Genomic DNA, 18,382 nt, shown 5'->3' with positions numbered 1-18,382 from the left:
GTTCCTTCTGTCCTTGTTCCGTAGCGCTGTTTGTGAATCTGATTCAAACATGGGATTCTCCTATGACGACACAAGACTAAGTGACGTGAAACATGACGTGCGCATGACGTAACGCAGACTCCGTGATTTCTGGCGGCCAGCAGTGCGGCCTAGCAGCAGCCGAAAAGAAAGCTACCGCCGGCCGCACGTTGAAGGCATCTATCGGCTATTGCGGCCGTCGCTACAGTCGCTTCGATTACGTTTGCACTGACGTTTTGCCAGTGTTACGACGGATCTCGTTCTCGAAGTCGTCAACGAAGTTCTCGCAAATAGACACCTTTAGCATACCGTGTACCTTGTTACCGCTAGCGGAATACCGGGAGCCCGCCTACCGCCGGAAAACAGGCGCTCATTGGTCCCGATGCTTCAGGAGCGCGCGTAGCTGCCGGGCGCGTGGCGCCATCTGACGAGGTCAAGGACATTTGCGCATGCATTGGCTGCGCCTCAGGGATTTGTGGCTTCTCGGGTCCTAGAGTTGCTAGAACCATTGGTTCTAGCAACACTGCTTTGTCCTATGACGTCATCACGCTTGTACTTGCGAGTTTGGCCTTTGGCGGCGATACCTGTATTTTGGTTCTTGCTCTTTTCTACGTTACAAGAGATTTGTTGTCAGTATGAGTGGCGTTTTTGCAATCAGGAGCTAGTATTCTGTCGATACAAGCCAACTTCAATTTCTCCTCAGTGTCCCTTTAATGATGCAAGACGGTTTCGTTCTCAATTCGTTTGGTTTGGTTCATGAGGTTTAACGTCCCAAAGCGACTCGGGCTATGAGAGACACTGTAGTGGAGGGCTCCGGAAATTTCGACCAGCTGGAGTTCTTTAACGTGCACTGACATCGCACTGTACACGGGCCTCTAGAATTTCTCCTCCAAAGAAATTCAACCACCACGGCCGGGATCGAACCCGCGTCTTTCGGGTCAGCAGCCGAGCACCATAACCACTAAAAAAAAAAAAAAATGTGTGTGACTGCGGGAGAGCTGCAGCTTCACTTATAGTGGGCATTCCCCGCATTTAGCCCCCACTCTCTCCCGGGTCTGCGTACCTGATTTGGGAAGGTAGGGGTCTCTCTCTCTGTCTCTCTCAAGCCTGCTTTGAGGCAGGCTGCTCCCCCCCCCCCACACACACACACACACGCGCGCACATTCATATCGGTGGGCATGTCAAGGAACTGTGATAGATTGCCCGCGAAGAGCAACCTAGATCTCAACCCAACTCAAGCAACCTAAGTACCATCAATGACAGCACAGTGGTGCATCGCTTAATTGCTGCACTAGAAGTGGTATAACTCACAGGGGTCTATGAAAGCAAAGGAGAGAATGACCAATTCTGCATTTATGGGCATTAGCTAATTATCACTATCCAAACGAATGCCATCTGTGAACAGTGAATTAGAACACCGGAACCAAAAAGCTAGCGCAAATAATTCGCATTTGGCTTAACTGCGCAAACTGACCATCGATTATCTAAACCCTTGTTTAGTCATTCACCGGGTCAGCGACCGCAGATGCAGAAGGGGGTAAGGTTTCCTAGGGCGCAGTTTCCTTTTGCAGCGTACAGGAGTGTGCAACTCCCAAAGTAAGCTGTGCAAGTTCCCATCGCAGGGGCTTCCGGGCAATGATACTGTCTTAATTGCAGGCTAGAATTTTAGAATGTATTAAACTAAGCAGGCGTGGGACAAAGTTCTGCCTAACTGCTGCCTACAGTAGCAAGGAAAAAAATCAGCACTCACATTTTCATATGACCCCAGTCGCAGAGACAAAAATGTAAAAGCTTGTCGTGAAAGGAGTTCCAGAACACACCACAAGCGTAACCCAGAAGGGAGTAACTGAATCTCAGAGACAAGCCAGTCTACCAAAGAGCCCAAAGGCTGCATTGGACTAAAGCCACTAAAACTTTAGGTGCTTCGAAGGAATGCCACATCAAGGCACCCTAAATAAAACCCACTGCCAAACACCACCAAGATGACACTAAGAATGCGGTATCTACATTTATTACAGAAGATTTTTGCACCACCATTCTTGTGTGACAGTTCAAATCAGAAGTTTGAATAGTGCTTCAGCCTGAAAGTGAAAAGAATGAAAATATCAGTGAAAGCTGCACAATTATTTTCATGCATTAATATAAGTAACCCACGTAGAACAGACCACTAGACCTCACCTAAAGAGATGCGCAGTTCCCAGGTTGTTCCCGCACAAAAAATAGCCACTGTTGGGTGATATGTCAATACAGTTTGAGTACCTGAAGTCATGCTTTCCCGGAAAGTTGGAGAAGGCTGTCAGACTGGGGAAGTGAACCTGACAGAAAAATGAAAGGCATTGCACATATGGTTCAACATATTCATCCACATAAGAGCGTGTTCTCTTCATGTGCTTAAAGGGGCCCAGAAACACAATCTTAGTTAACTGTTTTGCCTGTTGATTGCATACAGTGAGTTATAATGGTGCTATTAGCGTCGGTAACACCGCGTATATTCCGTTTTTTAATATTTTAATGTCCCCCCAAAAACAACTTCATGGCTCTGATGGTGTCGCCACACAGTGGCGGGTTTTTAGCAGCGGATATGACATCACCTGGCGCGAGCTTGATGACCGGACAAACAGTAAATATACTGCAAATTGTGTGAATAAATAGAGAAACATTTTGTCGCCTGTCTGCGTTTTATATTATACCAACAAAGACAATTTGTTTGTCTTAGATAAAAGCCCTGCAAGGCAAGTAAAATAAAAATATACCACCAGGGGCGCTCTGGCATGGAAACAACGCTGCCAGTCTCACAGAGAGCAGGCAACCATGGAGTACAAACTTCCGCGACGTGCTCTGGGTGGCTGTTTTGATTGGTTGCGCCACGTGCCGTCATTGGGAGAGCGAAATAGGAGTGGGAAGCCCCGCCAAAATCGAGTTGAGGGCAGCGTTTTGTTTGCTTGTATTTTGAAATTTCTTCACTGAATAACTCCCGTTCCTGTGCATCGATTCCTGTAATTCTTTTTAAGTCAGCATCTGTGTGACATAAAGAAACCACCTGAAGTATAGCCGGTATTCCCCCAGGCAGTGTTTCGCAGCCCCTTTAACAATCCATAATAGGGGTAACGACAATTCATAGTTGCACAGAGCCCATTTCTTTAGTGTCACAAAACAAACTTCAACCAATCTGTACGTTTCAAAGTGAATGTCAGATGCCACACTTCCTAACAATACAACATTGTAAACAGCACTGATACTGTTGCCTACAGTAGTAAAGGCATGAAGTACCTCGTACTTACCATTTTGACAGCATTGGGTTTGAAAGATGAGCTCATGGCTAGCAGTTCGGATGTGCAGTTAAACTTGAGCTGAGTTACTTCAGTCGTGAGGTTCATGATCTCCTTCAGAGGAGCAGGGTATCTTGTCTCATAAAGCTTAGCTGTTTCGTAAACATTGACAACTCCTGAATCAGACCTGTCGATAACAAAGAGGGACACATAAAGCATTCTCCTTGCTAGCACATACATACATGCACGCTTTTCTTGAAAATGCCACTGACAGTAAGAACCCACAACAATTCTGCTGTCATGACAGAAAACCAGGTTGAAAGCAAGTGATGTTCATTTGTTTTCATAAACGAAAGAGAGCGTACAAGCAGGCGGTCAAAGTTATACATTAAATGTGCTCTGACTTTCCTCACATGTGTCACAATTAAATAATGTGGAGTCGTGAGAACCAGTGCCGTGAAATGGCAAGTGTGTTAATTATGATGCAAATTACACGGAAAGGAAGATTAGCCTATCCTCAACCAGGAAAAAACAGAATATTACAAAAAATATGTCAGTAACAGTCAGCTGGACCTTGACCTTTTCTTCACACATCGGAAATGAGAAAGGTGAGAGACAAGCAGCAGGAAAAGGTTGTTGACCTAATGTTCTGACAGAATCCATAAAGACATGAAATCAAACTCCTAAAAAGTCGCTCAATGTCTAAAATGTTTTATAAAGCATTTTTCAGAAAGCCATAGCACAATTATGTTACTTAGTTCACCCTACGGGTCAGTCAAGCAATGCTTCGTCAGCACCACATTCGCCTCTGACATTCTTACTCTAGCAGATCAGGTTTGGTTTGGTTTATGGGGTTTAACGTCCCAAAGCAACTCGGACTATGAGAGACGCCGTAGTGGAGGGCTCTGGAAATTTCGACCACCTGGGGTTCTTTAACGTGCACTGACATCGCACAGCACACGGGCCTCTAGAATTTCGCTAAGGCACCGCTAAGCCAAAGCCACCGCTAAACCACTAGGCTACCGCGGTGGCACACTCTGGCAGATCAGGAAAGAGGATAAGTTACACAACTGAAGCTTGTCCCCAGCTTCACACACCACAGTCAAGAGATATCTGCCAGTTTGTAGACCCCTGCTTACATGCTACAGGTTTATCATTGGGAGCTGACTTTTGAGCCTAGATAGTCGCTAGAGACCCCGTGATTTTATGTCACAGTGCAAACATGTAAAACGGTGCTGGACGTCAACCAAATGGGTGCTGCCGTTTGTCAATATGGGGTGTACGTTGCGTGGGCGCATTTTTGCGACAAAAAATTTTGGTGTGCAGATCATGAACACCTGTGAGCATGTTTGTTACAAACATGAGCATTTTCACAGCCCATTAAAGCCATGCATATTCTTCCACTGAAACATAAAATCTGCTCCCAAATAAGAGGTGCACATTTGCTTATCCCAACCATTACTTTAAAACAGGGAACTCAATGCTAGCACACACGCCATATGCACACGAAATCAAATAGCCACAATGAAGTTTCACAGTACAAATAAATGCCACAGCAGAACCGACACGTGACCGCACCTGCCACACCAAGCCACTGGTGAAAAGGTGACAGGATTGCTGCATGCCATCACCAACGCAATCATCTGGCCATGCTGTTTTGAGCAACTGGCTGACACAGCACTGTCACACTGCAGTTTCATCCCATAATTTACCATGTAACAACACAAAAAACTGCACAGACAAAAAATTTCAAAAAACAACAGTCATGTCATACCCAGTGGTAAGAAACTGTCCATTAGGTGACGCTGCCAAAGCAAGTCCTTCCAAGGATCCTTGGTCAGTGAACCGATGCCGGCAACGACGACTCTTCATGTCCCAAATGCAGACCTCACTGCCACCTGTAAGAGGATAATAAAATATGGTGTGTTGCGCAACACACAATCCCTCACCTAACAGACCTAACTGTCCTAAAAAAGCTGCAGGACATGCCAGGAATTTGATGCAAAAAGTCCTAGTACACAGCTTCCTATGAGGCAAGGGGGGGTCTCAAGTTTTACAAAACCTGCATTACTCTAAAAGCATCATGCACCATCTTTACTAAAAGTAACCACGCTAGATGGTTTGCTTCTAATTTCTACATCGGAGCCCTTATGGCTTTCCTAAAGATCAAAATGTTTTAAAAAGGCGGGGGCAAGGGTTCTCTATACCGTACATTGATTCAGAGCATGAGAGGTGGAATAAGTCTGCACGATACGACAGGGAAGCAAGCCATTCAACCTGGTTGCCTTAGGCAAAGACTATAGTACATCACACTAAGAATGATTTACAATACGCCATCATTAATTGTAGCCTGGTTTGCGCTTTATAGCAGTTCAATGCACTGTGACACTACCATTACCCACTGTGGTAGTGGGTCACACTATGCACTACCCCTTCAATAATTTTCTTGCTTTTCAATCAGCACTTCACTCGGTATTCAAATCTCAAGACAGTTTACAATAATTTTTCTTATGTAAACAACATTGTGCGATGTGCTTGTTTCTCGTTTTTTATGTTAAAAAAGAGTGGAAAGAAGGAAACAGTGTTCCCACCAAATGCTTTCTGCTCGTTGTACATTTATTTGCAGCAAATCATTTTTACTGAATTGTCAAGGTTTGTACCGTATATTTCTTTGTTTTCTTCTTTTGCTCTCCAATACAAGGCGTCTTTTTCTGCTTTTTTATTGTTTCATATTACTCCGATATTTGCCTGTACTCGGAACACTTTTGTTCTTATTCAAACCCCCCCCCCCCCCCCCCCCATGTAATGCCCTTCCAGGAACTTAATGAAAATAAATAAAAAAAGTGCCATGCAAGTCTGCAAAAACCAAAGGAGGCACCTCCATGTTGACGTGTGTAACTTGTGGCATTTTCTACTCGGCGAGAATCACAGTCAGGTGCACATACATCATTTGGCCACCAATGGGAACCAAACTGTTAAAGGAATACAGACAACAAATGTTGATTGTGTGTTTTAATCTTTGTAATAATGCATAAGACATTAGCATATGTGGAATTTTCTCCTACCATGCTGGTTTGGTTTTAACAGCTGAACGATAGGTGTGACGTCAAAGTTCAGTAGAGATCACATGAGGCATGAAAAACCAGGGATATCATTGCTGCCTCTCTGTTCCTTGTGATTTATGCTTTTGAGACAGGCTGGCTTTAACATTGTAATGCATTAAAAAGGTGAAGCAGCGATTATATTGCAGTTTTTTCATGCCTCACGTGACCTAAACATAGCCACTGTCCAGCTGATGAAATCAAAACCAAAACAGCAGGAGAGAAGAAATTAAACTATGAATTATTTGGTGATCATTGGGGAACACCACCTCATGACCCATGCACACAAATGTCTTGTGCATAATTACAAAGAAAACAAACAACCAAAAATCTTGTCTATACTAGGGGCGTGTGAATATTCAAAATTCCAAGCGGTTTGCAAATAGCATTTGCTATTAGATTCCTGGAGCACTTTTAATGCTAGTAACTCGTGGCCAAACATCGCAGTGTACCTAAACAGTGCTCTGTAGTTAAAGTAACTTGCTCTTGTCACGTCAGCTAACATGCCATTTCTTCAAAAAATCAACAGCCAGCACGTGGCAAAGCCCCGCGTGCGGTAATGTTCAGTCTGGCATAAAACCGATGAGCTACCATTGAGAGCTGCCGTGGCGCAGGCCGGAAAACATCCAACAGAAGTGCTGCACCACGCGGCACGTCATTTCAGTGTATACCATGATGCAGCCGATGGCTGGCTGCTGTGAATGAGCTGGCGATGAAAGCAAACGGGTGCCGGCGATCCTCTCGTTTTCGATCACTACGATAAGAGACACGGCACACAAGCCCCGGAGGATAATGGAAATGGCAAAGTTGTGTTACGCGTGCACTACTGCTGTTGTTTCTCAGTGACCACTTTCATCCTGCACCATATCTGTCTATTGAAAGCTAGAAACTGTATGTATATCCTTGACCACAGAAAAAAGAGAAGAAAGCTTATGTTTGCATGATGCCAGCAACCTCTGAAGCCTGGAACCACTGAACAGAAAAATTATTTTAGTGGATATTTTTTTACAATTCGCTGATAACACAAGTTCGAATAAGCAGCAGTAGCAAGCAATTTTTCACTTGCATTAAGCCCAAACAGCAAGATTCAGTGACTGTTGTACCACTACCAAACTACTATATAAAATAAAATTCCCCAGGATTTAAAAAATGCACTCACCTATGGTGTACATCAGTGAGCTGTCTGGGGCGAATGCTACACTTTTCACAGGCTTATTCATTTTCAGCGTGTCCAAGCACTCCTTTGACTACCCATGAAAAAAAAGAGAAGCAAAACAAATGAGCAAAAAATAGATACAAATCACGTGCTTGCATATCATTTACAAAGAGAATCATTTCCTTTCTCGGAGTCAATTAAATTTCTGCAAGATGACCCTGCTGTTTGCCATTCCTTCAAGCTACAAGGATTTCTCTAATAAAGAGTATGATATAAAGAAATAGTTTGCTACAAGTTGGCACTACACTGTACAGCTGTTTTAGCTGATACAGATTTACAGCAACATAGCTGTGCATGGCACACAACTGGAACATTAAGCATTTTAAACAATAAAGACAACAGGCTTCAGATTATCCAGGTATGAACAGTTTCCGATAAAAACAAGCAGATACCAGAAACTTAGTTGGCCTTGTACTTAAAACAGGAAAACGAACAATGCAAATGATATTACTATCCAAATAACCGAGTTTGATGTTTTCAAGGGCAATCTACACCTTCCCGTTTCAAACTACAATGTGATAATCTGAATTGTGTTTAGGTACAGCCACGGTGTAAGAAATATTTCAGGTGTAGTAACAGCGCCTCCGCGGCCGCGGAAATCTCGTACCAACTTCGACGCTTCACCGTGAGATGGCGCTACTGTACAGGAGGCTTTCCAATGTGCGCCGCGACGCGTGCCACGGCGTAAGAAATATTGACGCGTGCTATCGCCAATTCTAGCGTTGTCGGTGATGCGTCACCTGTGCGAAATGAACTTACTTGATTTTAATAGTACTTTTCAGTGAAACTGGTCAGCTAGATTTCCAGGTTATGACCTGATGTTACTTTAAAGATGCGATGGCATCTGAAACCGCGATAATTTTTGGCGTGTGGTCCGCTTTTCCTCAGGCAACGAACGCCTAACATGGCCTGTTATTGTGTAGATAAAAAGCACAATCGAGCTGCAACAATTATATCACAGCTAGCCATGTCTACCAACGTCCGCTATTTTGATCGCCACTTTTGCTTTCCATGTGTGTGTAGAACAGCTAGACACTGGTGTACATAGCTTGGTAACAGGTCATCATTCCTACGGAATTTAGAAGCAGAGCTATTGGATGCAATACTGACGCCCACAAAAGTACTCAAAAGTAGTATGTGTGTATATTTTTTTCTCGTGGCACACAAACGGCTTTTCACTAGAGGTAGGTGTTTGTAGAGCTCGGGTTAAAAAGAGGGAAGCAGCTGCAAGAATTTAAAAGGCATATAGAACGCACTTCAATTTATTCTCTGAAAACACAAGCAATGAAATGCACCAATTTATTACGTAGTTATGACGACAACAAACAGGCCCCGTGGGCGATTCTTTACTCTGTGACAATGCAACGAAAAGAGAGTACTTCAAAATTTCAACGAGGATAAAACAGTTTTAAACTAGCTTTGATAGGTGCGCACCTTTTGTGTTTTGTTTTCAGCATTCTATTTCAGCTGCTTGCAATACTGACGCATACGTAGTGCTACGTAATAATGCACTACTTGTGCCATTATGTCGACTTTATGCTCACCGCATGGAAATAACATCTTATGATTGTCTAGAATGTTTTGTTTTTGTGGGGTTTAACGTCCCAAAGCGACTAAGGCTATGAGAGACGCCGTAGTGAAGGGCTCCGGAAATTTCGACCACCTGGGGTTCTTTAACGTGCACTGACATCGCACAGTACACGGGCCTCTAGAATGTCTCCTCCAAAGAAATTCTAGCCGCCGCGGCCGGGATCGAACCCACGTCTTTTGGGTCAGCAACAAAGTCGACAGTTATGTCGTAGCCATTCTTATCAGAAGCATGCTTCTGAAACTGTTTTTCTATTTCGTGTAAGAGAAAATATGGCAACATTTGCATGTAGCAGCCCGCCTCGTGTTTTCTGCAAAACTAAGGCTGCTTCAGGCCTGGTCACTTTTGCAGAAGCCGTTAGCCCAGCCTTGCACGCTGAGATATCGGTGCATTTCAGCAGTTTCCTGCATAGAAACCCGGTCACATAATAAATTATACAATCGGTTACACTACCTGAGTCGGGTTCGTTGTCAATAAAGTCCTCACATTCATTCTCTCTCTACAAGACCATCAAGTTTGGCCTTCAGGTTCTTTGAAGGCTAGCATCATGTCGGACAGGTTTATCAGACGCGAGTCTTCATCGTCATGCACCGTCTTTGTCAAGAGTAACCAGGCTTCATGGTTTGCGTCTAGCTTGTATAGTTGAGCCTTTGTGGCTTTCCTAAAGACCAAAAGTTGTTGGAAGGTAAGAAGACCCCCAGTCCTTCCTTTTAACAGCCATTTGATCTTCAGGGAAGCTGTAAGGGTTCCACTGTACGAGCTAGAAGCAAACCATGCAGCCTGGTTAATTTTTACAAAGACGGTACCTGGCAGTTACCATATCTTGCTGTACAAGCTGTACACAGAAAGCATGCTGTACAGCTGCAAGAAAGTTGGTAGACACGGGTGCTCATTTTGCCCGCCTGCTTGGTGGATAATACCGAATAATTTTTCAAGCACATCTTTAAGAGCATACTTGAAATTGCATTTCTCCAACAGGTACTTCGAAAGTTGCATGCTTGAGAGAATAGTCACTCTTAAGCCCTCGGCAGTTGAATTTGACAGAACATCTCTGCCTTCACGTTTTTTCCCATTCATTGAGCCAAATCAGAAAAGATTCCAGAACAACAAAATCTTGACTGTGCAGATTTAACCCTCCCTTTTGATGTTTCCGATTCAATGCATCAAATAAATTGCTCATTTTCACAGTAAAATCAACAGTGCCCTTGACATTATCTAGACCTGGCGTACCTCTTTTGTAATAGAACTCTAGCCCATTGGCAACGCTGAGGCTGAACAGCAGTGTTGCTAGTTTCACCCGCATCTTTTCAGTATTTGTTGGGTTTACATGTGAGTATGATAGTTTAGGACAAACCCTCAATTTGCCTTCATGCTTAGTGTCTGCAACGTATAGCGTGTCATAGTGTGACCAGAAAACACGGGCTAACACAAAGCACTTTTTCCCCATTTCTCTTGCCTTCAAAGAGACGACTTGACTACAAGCATGAAGGAGATAATCCTTGGCAACCAAACACCACCACACAAGTGAAATCATCACGAACAAAGCAAGAGACAAACGTGAAACACAAGCGCAAAAGCAGCACGCTACGAACACAGCGTAAGGCGCCAAGCCCCCTCGGCCCTAACGCCATCTGGTGGCGTGGGAGGGAAATGGGTACTGAATTTCTTCTCCGGCCGTCGTGTGGACGGCGCGGTGAGCTGGATCACCTGAAATACTTCTTACACCGTGGGTACAGCGTTAGTTCCAAATAATCAGAAACCTCCCATTTGCTGCAATACGTAGCAGTTCCATGCAACGGCATAATTTTTCACAACTGGCACGATCTACCCACCACTTCATTAGAGCATATTAGCTGTCGAAGACTTTCTTTTCTAAAGTCTTCATACTTCATAAGTTAAGTAGTATGCAAATATAGATGCTGCCTGATCCTTGTCAATAGGAGTTATGAATTTGAAAGAGATTTTTAAATACAAGCAGCACTCATACAGCACCTTACTTGAGCAACCACACTGCATAGAAATCCTGCTACGACAATGCATAAAACCACGATCTAAAGTAAGCTCATGTGACTTACAGACCAGCCATAAAGCATTCTCGTACCACCAAATGGATAAAGCCAAACTAACCATTTGAAATGTCAACGCAGTAACAGTTTCATAAAGCTGAGGCAAGAGCGCGTAGGGACGATGCAACTTACTTTTGCGGAGACTATGTGTATTTCGCCAAAGCGTCCGGTGAGTATGAAGTACTTTCCATCAGGGGACACATAAAACTGCTTGGTGTTAGTGATGTTCAGCCCTGGCAAAGGACAGAAACAGAGACAACACATTGCACTCTAAGCTTACCACATAGAGTCTCATATTCCAGTATATATCCATTTCAGTATACCCATTTCAGTATACCTGAACTGGAGAAGTGACAGTCACTTATATAATGCAGCTGAGCTAGTACAATCATCAGTATATGAAACATGATAATGAAAGTACGTGGTCACTGAGCATTTCTGCTTGGTGGTAAAACACTCAAAACATGCGAGTAGCAGAAATACTAATCCATGTTCTAGATGAAAGTGCCCTTTTTGTTAAAACCCACAAAACACACACAAGACCACATGATTTGAGTGCCGTATTTCATTGCTGACGACTATGCATTCACATTGATTTTGTAAAGATTTAGGGTAGGATAAGACTTTGAAAATGGATTTCATAGGTTGTCTGTACAGTAGCCGTAACAAAACTAAGGGTATGAAAATTGCTAGCAATCTTCTAAATTAGATGCAGCTCACATTAAAGCTCAAAATCATATTACAATTTTGTCTGCTACTGTTTATTATATTTGTTTTAATTTTTTTTTCCCCCTAAAATCTAATGAATGCAGAGTCCTGAAATTTTTTCAGCGAGTAGAAAAGGTTGGTTCACACAAGTATGCGCTAAAATTAAAAAACAGATTTATTGTGTTTTTTTTTTCTTTCTCATTGCAATAAAATTACCACCCATGAATGGGTTTCTTTGGTTATAAAAATACTAATCGGCTTAGTTTACTGATTCTATTTTCAGTAATGCAAAAGACATTGACTGAAGTCAATGAAAAATTTTGTACGCTAACGTCATATCCAGAAAAAAACGTACACAAACCTCCATAAATGCTGTTTTGATAGAAATGCAAATAAAGCCTGTGATAACTGTCACTTTCCAAAACTCCTCATTTCCATCCCCAACAAAACAGGATCAAAAAAGCACTTCTGAACTCGCAAATACTCAACAGCAATATATTTTCTGAAAGCTAAATATATGCTCTATCATAAAAATAATTTTTTTTGACAAAACAAGGTCTCAACGCACCTCCATCGTTCAAAACAATTAATTTTTTGCAGCTTTTCAAGAACTGCACATAGACACCTCCACGAATAGCCTCTATGAAATTATTAGGCCAATTCCATGGACTTGGAAAGGAACACCAGAATAAAAGGGACCATGAAATCATATTTATTGAGGTTCGGCAAAGTGCACAAACAGTCAGTACTCCATTAATTGTAACCGCAGCACAGAACTTTTTAAGCTAGCTTCATTAACACTGAAAATATTGGCGATTAAAAATGACGCTCCTCTCCTCTGTCATCAACTCACAAAGCCAACAAGCCAGGAAAACAAAAGAAAACAGGCCAGGACTCCACCCTATCCACACCATTTGGACAGATTCTCCACTCTATGTAAGAGGGGGATGGGCAGCTAAGAAAACACAGTGAGGTGTCGCCCTAATCAGTCACAGGGAGCAATTTAAAAAAATTATTGTTAATTACAGGGTCCACGCAGAGCTTTTAAATTTGGCTCGAATACTCACAAAGAACCCCTCTACAGGTTTCTTATGCGTGACTACGACCATCAAGGTCATTTGAGGGTCCCTGCAAATGTTCTTCCTAAGAGCCCCCAATGCAGGTCACCACACACTGAAAAGCAAAGAAATAAACAGTTACCTTTGGGAAAATAGATGTGCATAGTTTTCCCTGCCATCATGTCATAGCAGAACATGTGGTCCCTTTGAGAAGAGCCGGCCCAGATTTCTTGGCCATCCAAAGAGAAGTGAGCGCAGTGTACGGGAAAGCGATCGAAGTGGACAGCCTGAATTTTGGCATTGGTCTTGCCGTCAACCTAGGCAAACGGAAAAAAAGAAAGCTCAAAATTCCAAGTCACCAAATGTATTTCAAAGGACACGTCAAGCTCCCATTTCTTTATCTGCAGCACCTTCACCCTTACTGCGGTCCTGAAACTTCCAAAGTGCTAACAGTAAACAGAGAGGAAAAGCTGCACTCCATTTGCCAATTCGATTATACCAACAACGCCTGGAGCTACGGAGTGAGTGCTTTCCAGTATGTACCAGGTGGCATATGTACCAGGCACCATTGGCACACTGTCACAGGCATAACTATCCCACATGTGGCAACCTTCTGTTCAATAATGGCTGCTTGCACCGTTTCGAAAATTGTGAATTTTCCTATACCTCTTGCACAAGACTGATTCACCTTTCAACATACTTATGAGCTAGCTTTTGATCAATATGCAGCTGGATGTCTCTAAAAACCAATAATAATAAAACATGCAGGTAAAACTTCGGGGGAAAAAAATTGTGCCGAATGAACTGGCCAACCTGGCAAATTGTCACTGTGCCTGAAAGGCCTGCTGTAAGAGCCACTTGGGAACTTGGGTGAAACTCAACACATTTGAGCACAGCCTGAAAGAGAAACGACAAAATGTAAACAATCAACAATGCCCAAAGCAAATATCAGGTGGGAAGATAATGCCGGCTACGCTTACATTTTCCCTCGACTCAAAAGCCAGGGGAGTGCACTTGTGGATCTGCAATATGTTTGGTGCCAAGTTCCTTGATTGCCCGACAAATTTGGTGGCCTTTCGCAGTATGTAATCATCGTCCTCCTCTTCCCCTGCAGATGCAAAACATTAAAGAGCACAAATTCAAGGTAGTGAAAAACCCTCAAGCGGCATTAACCCAGCAAAGCTGAAAAACAAGATTGTTTTTTAAGTATGTTTATGACCAGATTTCGTGCTCAGTTACTGGAAAAAATAAAAGGAGAGAAGCCAGATTTCTTGCAGAAGCATGCTTTCAGGAAAAGCATTACAAAAAGAATTAGTGGAGAAACTAACTACAGCTTAGTTAATAGATTTGGCGAGAGCCATCATTGGTCACTAATCTGATACAGATCCGGTGGCTGCTCACTGCTGATGCTTTGCACACTCTCATTGCTGCAGGGCCTTCCTAACACGACCCTCATTCGGTACAGCACTTCGAGGCCCACCCCTTTCGGCGAAGAAGCTGGGGTCTTCTCTCTCTGTGCGTGTGTGTGTGCGTACATGCGCCCCATCCTGTTTTTGCACTTCCGTCTTGGACAACACATTCTCCCCTCGGAACCAACGGCCACCCCTCTGCTTTACCTGCTAGCTTCTCGGTGTCACTCCTCTCTGCCCACTTCGGCACGCCCATTACTTTTGTGTACCTGAAAATGAGCAAATTATACGCAATGTTAGTTGGACAAGAACATTCGCAGTTTTGTTTAATGAAGAAGCAGACATGGGGCATGGCCGTTCAGCATAGCATTACACAGCTTACTCGTCTGTCTGAGTACCTGTTTCATCCTTGTGTTTTGCACTGTAACAATAACTATACAGCCGCTTCATCACTAGAAATGCAAAGGCACGAAGGCAATATTTAGCCCCCAAATGATCTAGTTTCACTCCAACCCGTGCTCCTAACTTAGTCAGCTCACCGTTATGTGTTGTTGCCCACCATCTGAGGGCTACGGGCAGCCATGCATCTCCACCTTGAACTGCCATCACTCACGAGCCCTCCAATAACACAGTCCGTACTGCTGCCCCTCTCCTCCCATCCCGGCGAAATGTTTTTTGTTCTACATGCTTGAACTCTGAACGATGACAGCTATTGAACATTGTGTGCATGTATACCCGGCCAATTAACAGTATCACAAGAGTAACGAACAAGCGGCTGTACAGCGGCACATGACGAAGCAAGGCGCCAGAATGGGCAATAATGTGCACATGCACACTAAGTGATTGCTGTTTGAAGCCTGTTTCATCGCTCCGCTTTGTCCCAAGCGCTGTACAGCAGCTATTTATAATGCTCAAATGATAATGTTAAAGAGTTTGCCGGGTGCACAGTAACTATAGCGTAAGTACTTTGTAGTACGGTCATTATGTCATTAGTCCTTGTGCTAGTGCTTTGCCGACGTGCATCTACCACTGGTTTCATCATCTTTCCTCAGGTGACAGAAGCTATAGAACCTGTGAAAGAATATCACAGAAATTCTTCCGACACAATCAGTGATTAGCAGCTCGGTAAAGTCCAATGCAAAACAATCCCCTCCCCATCCCACTACCCAGTGGTGATATCCAGTTACACATACTAAGAACACATACTGAGCCATTGCCAACTTAACCCTGCAACTTTACTGACCTCATCACTCTAAGTGATCCCCTGTTTTTACTGATTAGAAGTGTGTAAGACGAAGCAACCAAAAAGCGACAAGAACGGTGCGGTGACACCAAAAAATTTTAGACAGGTGTTGGGCTGCCTCTGGGAAGGATATCATGGAATGCTAAGGAATTGCATATAGTATGCTTGTCTCACAGGTGAATTCAGAGTAACTTTCACTGAGTGCAGTTAGCCTCATGGATGTCACTTTGGCGGCACAGCAATACATGAGGAAGGCAAAGTGTTATTCAGAACTGGTGTCAACGACTACAGTCAGTAAACTTAATACTTGCTCAAAATTTTTAACAGCACGCAGAAATTTTCAACTAAGAACACTTTTTCATCATGAAAGGGATATAAGAAGATAACCGAGATAACTCGCGCGACCACACATGCACACCCCTTGCTTCTCCCGAGCAAACTCTTTTTGGCTTTTTAACGCACTCTCTGCTGCTCCTAATAACACTCGCGTAAAAAGAAATGATGCAAGCATGTCGTGCCATCTATGGAGAGCCCCTATAAATTCACAGAACTTGCACGGTAAATTTGTAAATTTTAAACAACATATGGAGCACATGTTTCTACATCCGCATCACTTCATTTTGGTCTCAGCACAGCAGCGATGGCGAGGCAGCGTGCCACATGCATCCGGGCTTAGATGGAAAAAGGAATTCAAGAAATGCTTATGAATTCAGACTCCAACAATAGTGACAACAAGGAAGCATCCCACGTAAGTGCCCCGTCGAGTGGTGACAGTGATGAAGAGTCCCTGCCACCGAAAAACCCACGTAAGAAGAGGAAATTCGACGGGCAAGATTTCTGCTGAAGATCTCATTCAGTAAAGCTAGTATCTATAAGATTATCCTGAATAAAATACCTACATGCCTTGCAGGGCATCCCAGTGCATTACTAGCACAAAATTTCCAGGAAACTAACATACAAAAAAAAAAAAACCGGCAGGGAGTGTGCAGATGTGAGTAGAAAAACCTGGCAGTGCAAGTGTTAAACATCTGTACACCCCAAATTAAGTACTAAAAGTGAAAACAAGCACAAAGCACATCCAGCATCCTATCAAACAAAATAAAATATGAGAGTATGTTGTTCATTTCTGCTTATGTATTTATTGTGAACTTAGATATCTTTTTAATACCTTTTGACAGCAGAATATGATAAACTCTGTAAGACACCAGCACCTTCATTTTAATTTTCAAGGCACAGTAGCGAGGCTACACAGGTGGACAGCATGAAGCATGTTCAAGCCAAGGGGCACAACTTTGCCAAACTCACTCTGAGTGCATACTCCAATAAGTGTCATTAATTTCTGCCATGTGACACCACACAAATGGCACTAAAGGCAAATGTCACTCGTTGATAGTGACATTAGCTTTCCCTACGTCACTTGATTACTAATCACTACAGCACTGCCCACAGTCTAATTTCAAGCTTGTCCATTAATCGCCAAGCTTTTACGTCATGGGCTAATACTGCCAAACTGGTAAGATAAGTTAAAAAGTTAAATGTTAGTAAAGTAATCCAACATCAGACTTACTGTTTTTTCAAGTGATCAGAGAACCCATCTCTTTTCCCAGGTAGCTTGTGAGCTAACGGACCCTCCGTGTGACCTTCTTCTTCATCACTGGAAGAGTAATGCTTCTTGTAAGGAAACGGGGGCACCATCAAATGAAAGCTTAACAGCAATTTGCTTACGGAATGTTATTGTCGTCTTCGTCCTGCCAAGCAGCTTTCTTCACGGCGTGCTCTGCTGGCAGTTCAGTGCTGCCTTCATCACTTTCGAAGTGAGGTTCCGATGTTTTCCGTTTACGCGATTTCCTCTTTTTATCAACCTGTAACACGTTTTCAATAGTTATTTGCAACCAAACAAACATATGTGCGGGTACAAGCCTTCGTATGTCGCAAGGAGCATCCATTCTGCCTCAGTCATTTAACACAAGATAATGAATACACAGAATTTATCCACATACTCGGGCACACGGCAAACATGGTACTGAAAAAAAAACTGCGTGGTGCAGTCGCGTGTTAGACTGAACAAGCGTAGTCTGCTGTCAAACTCACATGCAATGATGCTTCGACCGTAACGTGACCGGTCCCAAACACTAGTTTCTCCAATTCCTCCTCATCCGAGTCCTTCTCAGCTTCGTTACTGCTTCCTTCATCTTCAACCACATCAATGGATACGGTGACAGGTGCATGAGGCTTTTCTTCGGTAGTTAGTAGCTTCGTCTCCACGGCTGTCCGCAGCATGGTTTCACCTGAGAAGAAAGTGGGCTCCACTCATTCGAACAGAGCTTTCTCAAAGAAACTGAAAGGTTCAAACGCTCCGACAGAAAGCCTAGTCGCCAGATATTTTTCCAGCGTTAAAACTAAATCATGAGAAGAGAACTTACCTCGAAAAGCTGACAAGCATCGAAAGTCGAAAGCGTGGTAAGCGTGGTTGGCGTAGTTACGATGGCAAGATGGATAGCTGGATGGGTAGCTGGATGGATGACAATGGTAGCGTCTCTACCCTTCGTCTCAGGCGGCAGCTTGCGTCACCTAGCGACAATGACGCAAGCTTACAATTTTCAGCATTTTTGTAGCGGTCTGCATAAATTAACAACTGCTACTAAAGAAAAAAGGACTTGAATTGTTCATTCATTATTTATTATTGTTTTTTTTTCAGATGCCTAG

General features: G+C 43.3%; 1 protein-coding gene across 1 annotated transcript; it reads right to left on the bottom strand.

The window, feature by feature from the left end:
• Window positions 1-2,013: 2,013 nt before the first annotated feature.
• Window positions 2,014-18,231, bottom strand: wcd (U3 small nucleolar RNA-associated protein 18 homolog wicked). The gene is made up of 14 exons (XM_089566435.1): window positions 18,100-18,231; window positions 17,768-17,964; window positions 17,402-17,538; window positions 17,244-17,330; window positions 14,641-14,702; window positions 14,005-14,132; window positions 13,838-13,921; window positions 13,167-13,341; window positions 11,391-11,491; window positions 7,548-7,635; window positions 5,062-5,185; window positions 3,300-3,474; window positions 2,197-2,333; window positions 2,014-2,099 (listed from the first exon to the last, which is right to left on the bottom strand). Exons 2-14 carry the CDS (start codon window positions 17,954-17,956, stop codon window positions 2,075-2,077), a joined length of 1,512 nt encoding a protein of 503 aa, XP_089422561.1. The 5' UTR covers window positions 17,957-17,964; window positions 18,100-18,231; the 3' UTR covers window positions 2,014-2,074.
• Window positions 18,232-18,382: the final 151 nt, after the last annotated feature.

The sequence above is a fragment of the Amblyomma mixtum genome, chromosome 1, assembly GCF_055824585.1.
Source record: "Amblyomma mixtum isolate Tamu chromosome 1, ASM5582458v1, whole genome shotgun sequence".
Classification (NCBI taxonomy): domain Eukaryota; kingdom Metazoa; phylum Arthropoda; class Arachnida; order Ixodida; family Ixodidae; genus Amblyomma; species Amblyomma mixtum.
This window is presented reverse-complemented; position numbering and strand designations above follow the sequence as displayed.

What these genes read in the sequence shown, in the direction of transcription:
- wcd (XM_089566435.1), bottom strand. Translation starts at nt 17,956, where the DNA reads ATGCTGCGGACAGCCGTGGAGACGAAGCTACTAACTACCGAAGAAAAG. An exon ending in GCACAGTGACAATTTGCCAG is followed by an intron (nt 13,342 to 13,837) that starts GTTGGCCAGTTC and finishes CCGTTTGCCTAG; the next exon opens with GTTGACGGCAAGACCAATGC. An exon ending in CTCACTGATGTACACCATAG is followed by an intron (nt 5,186 to 7,547) that starts GTGAGTGCATTT and finishes ATCCTCTTACAG; the next exon opens with GTGGCAGTGAGGTCTGCATT.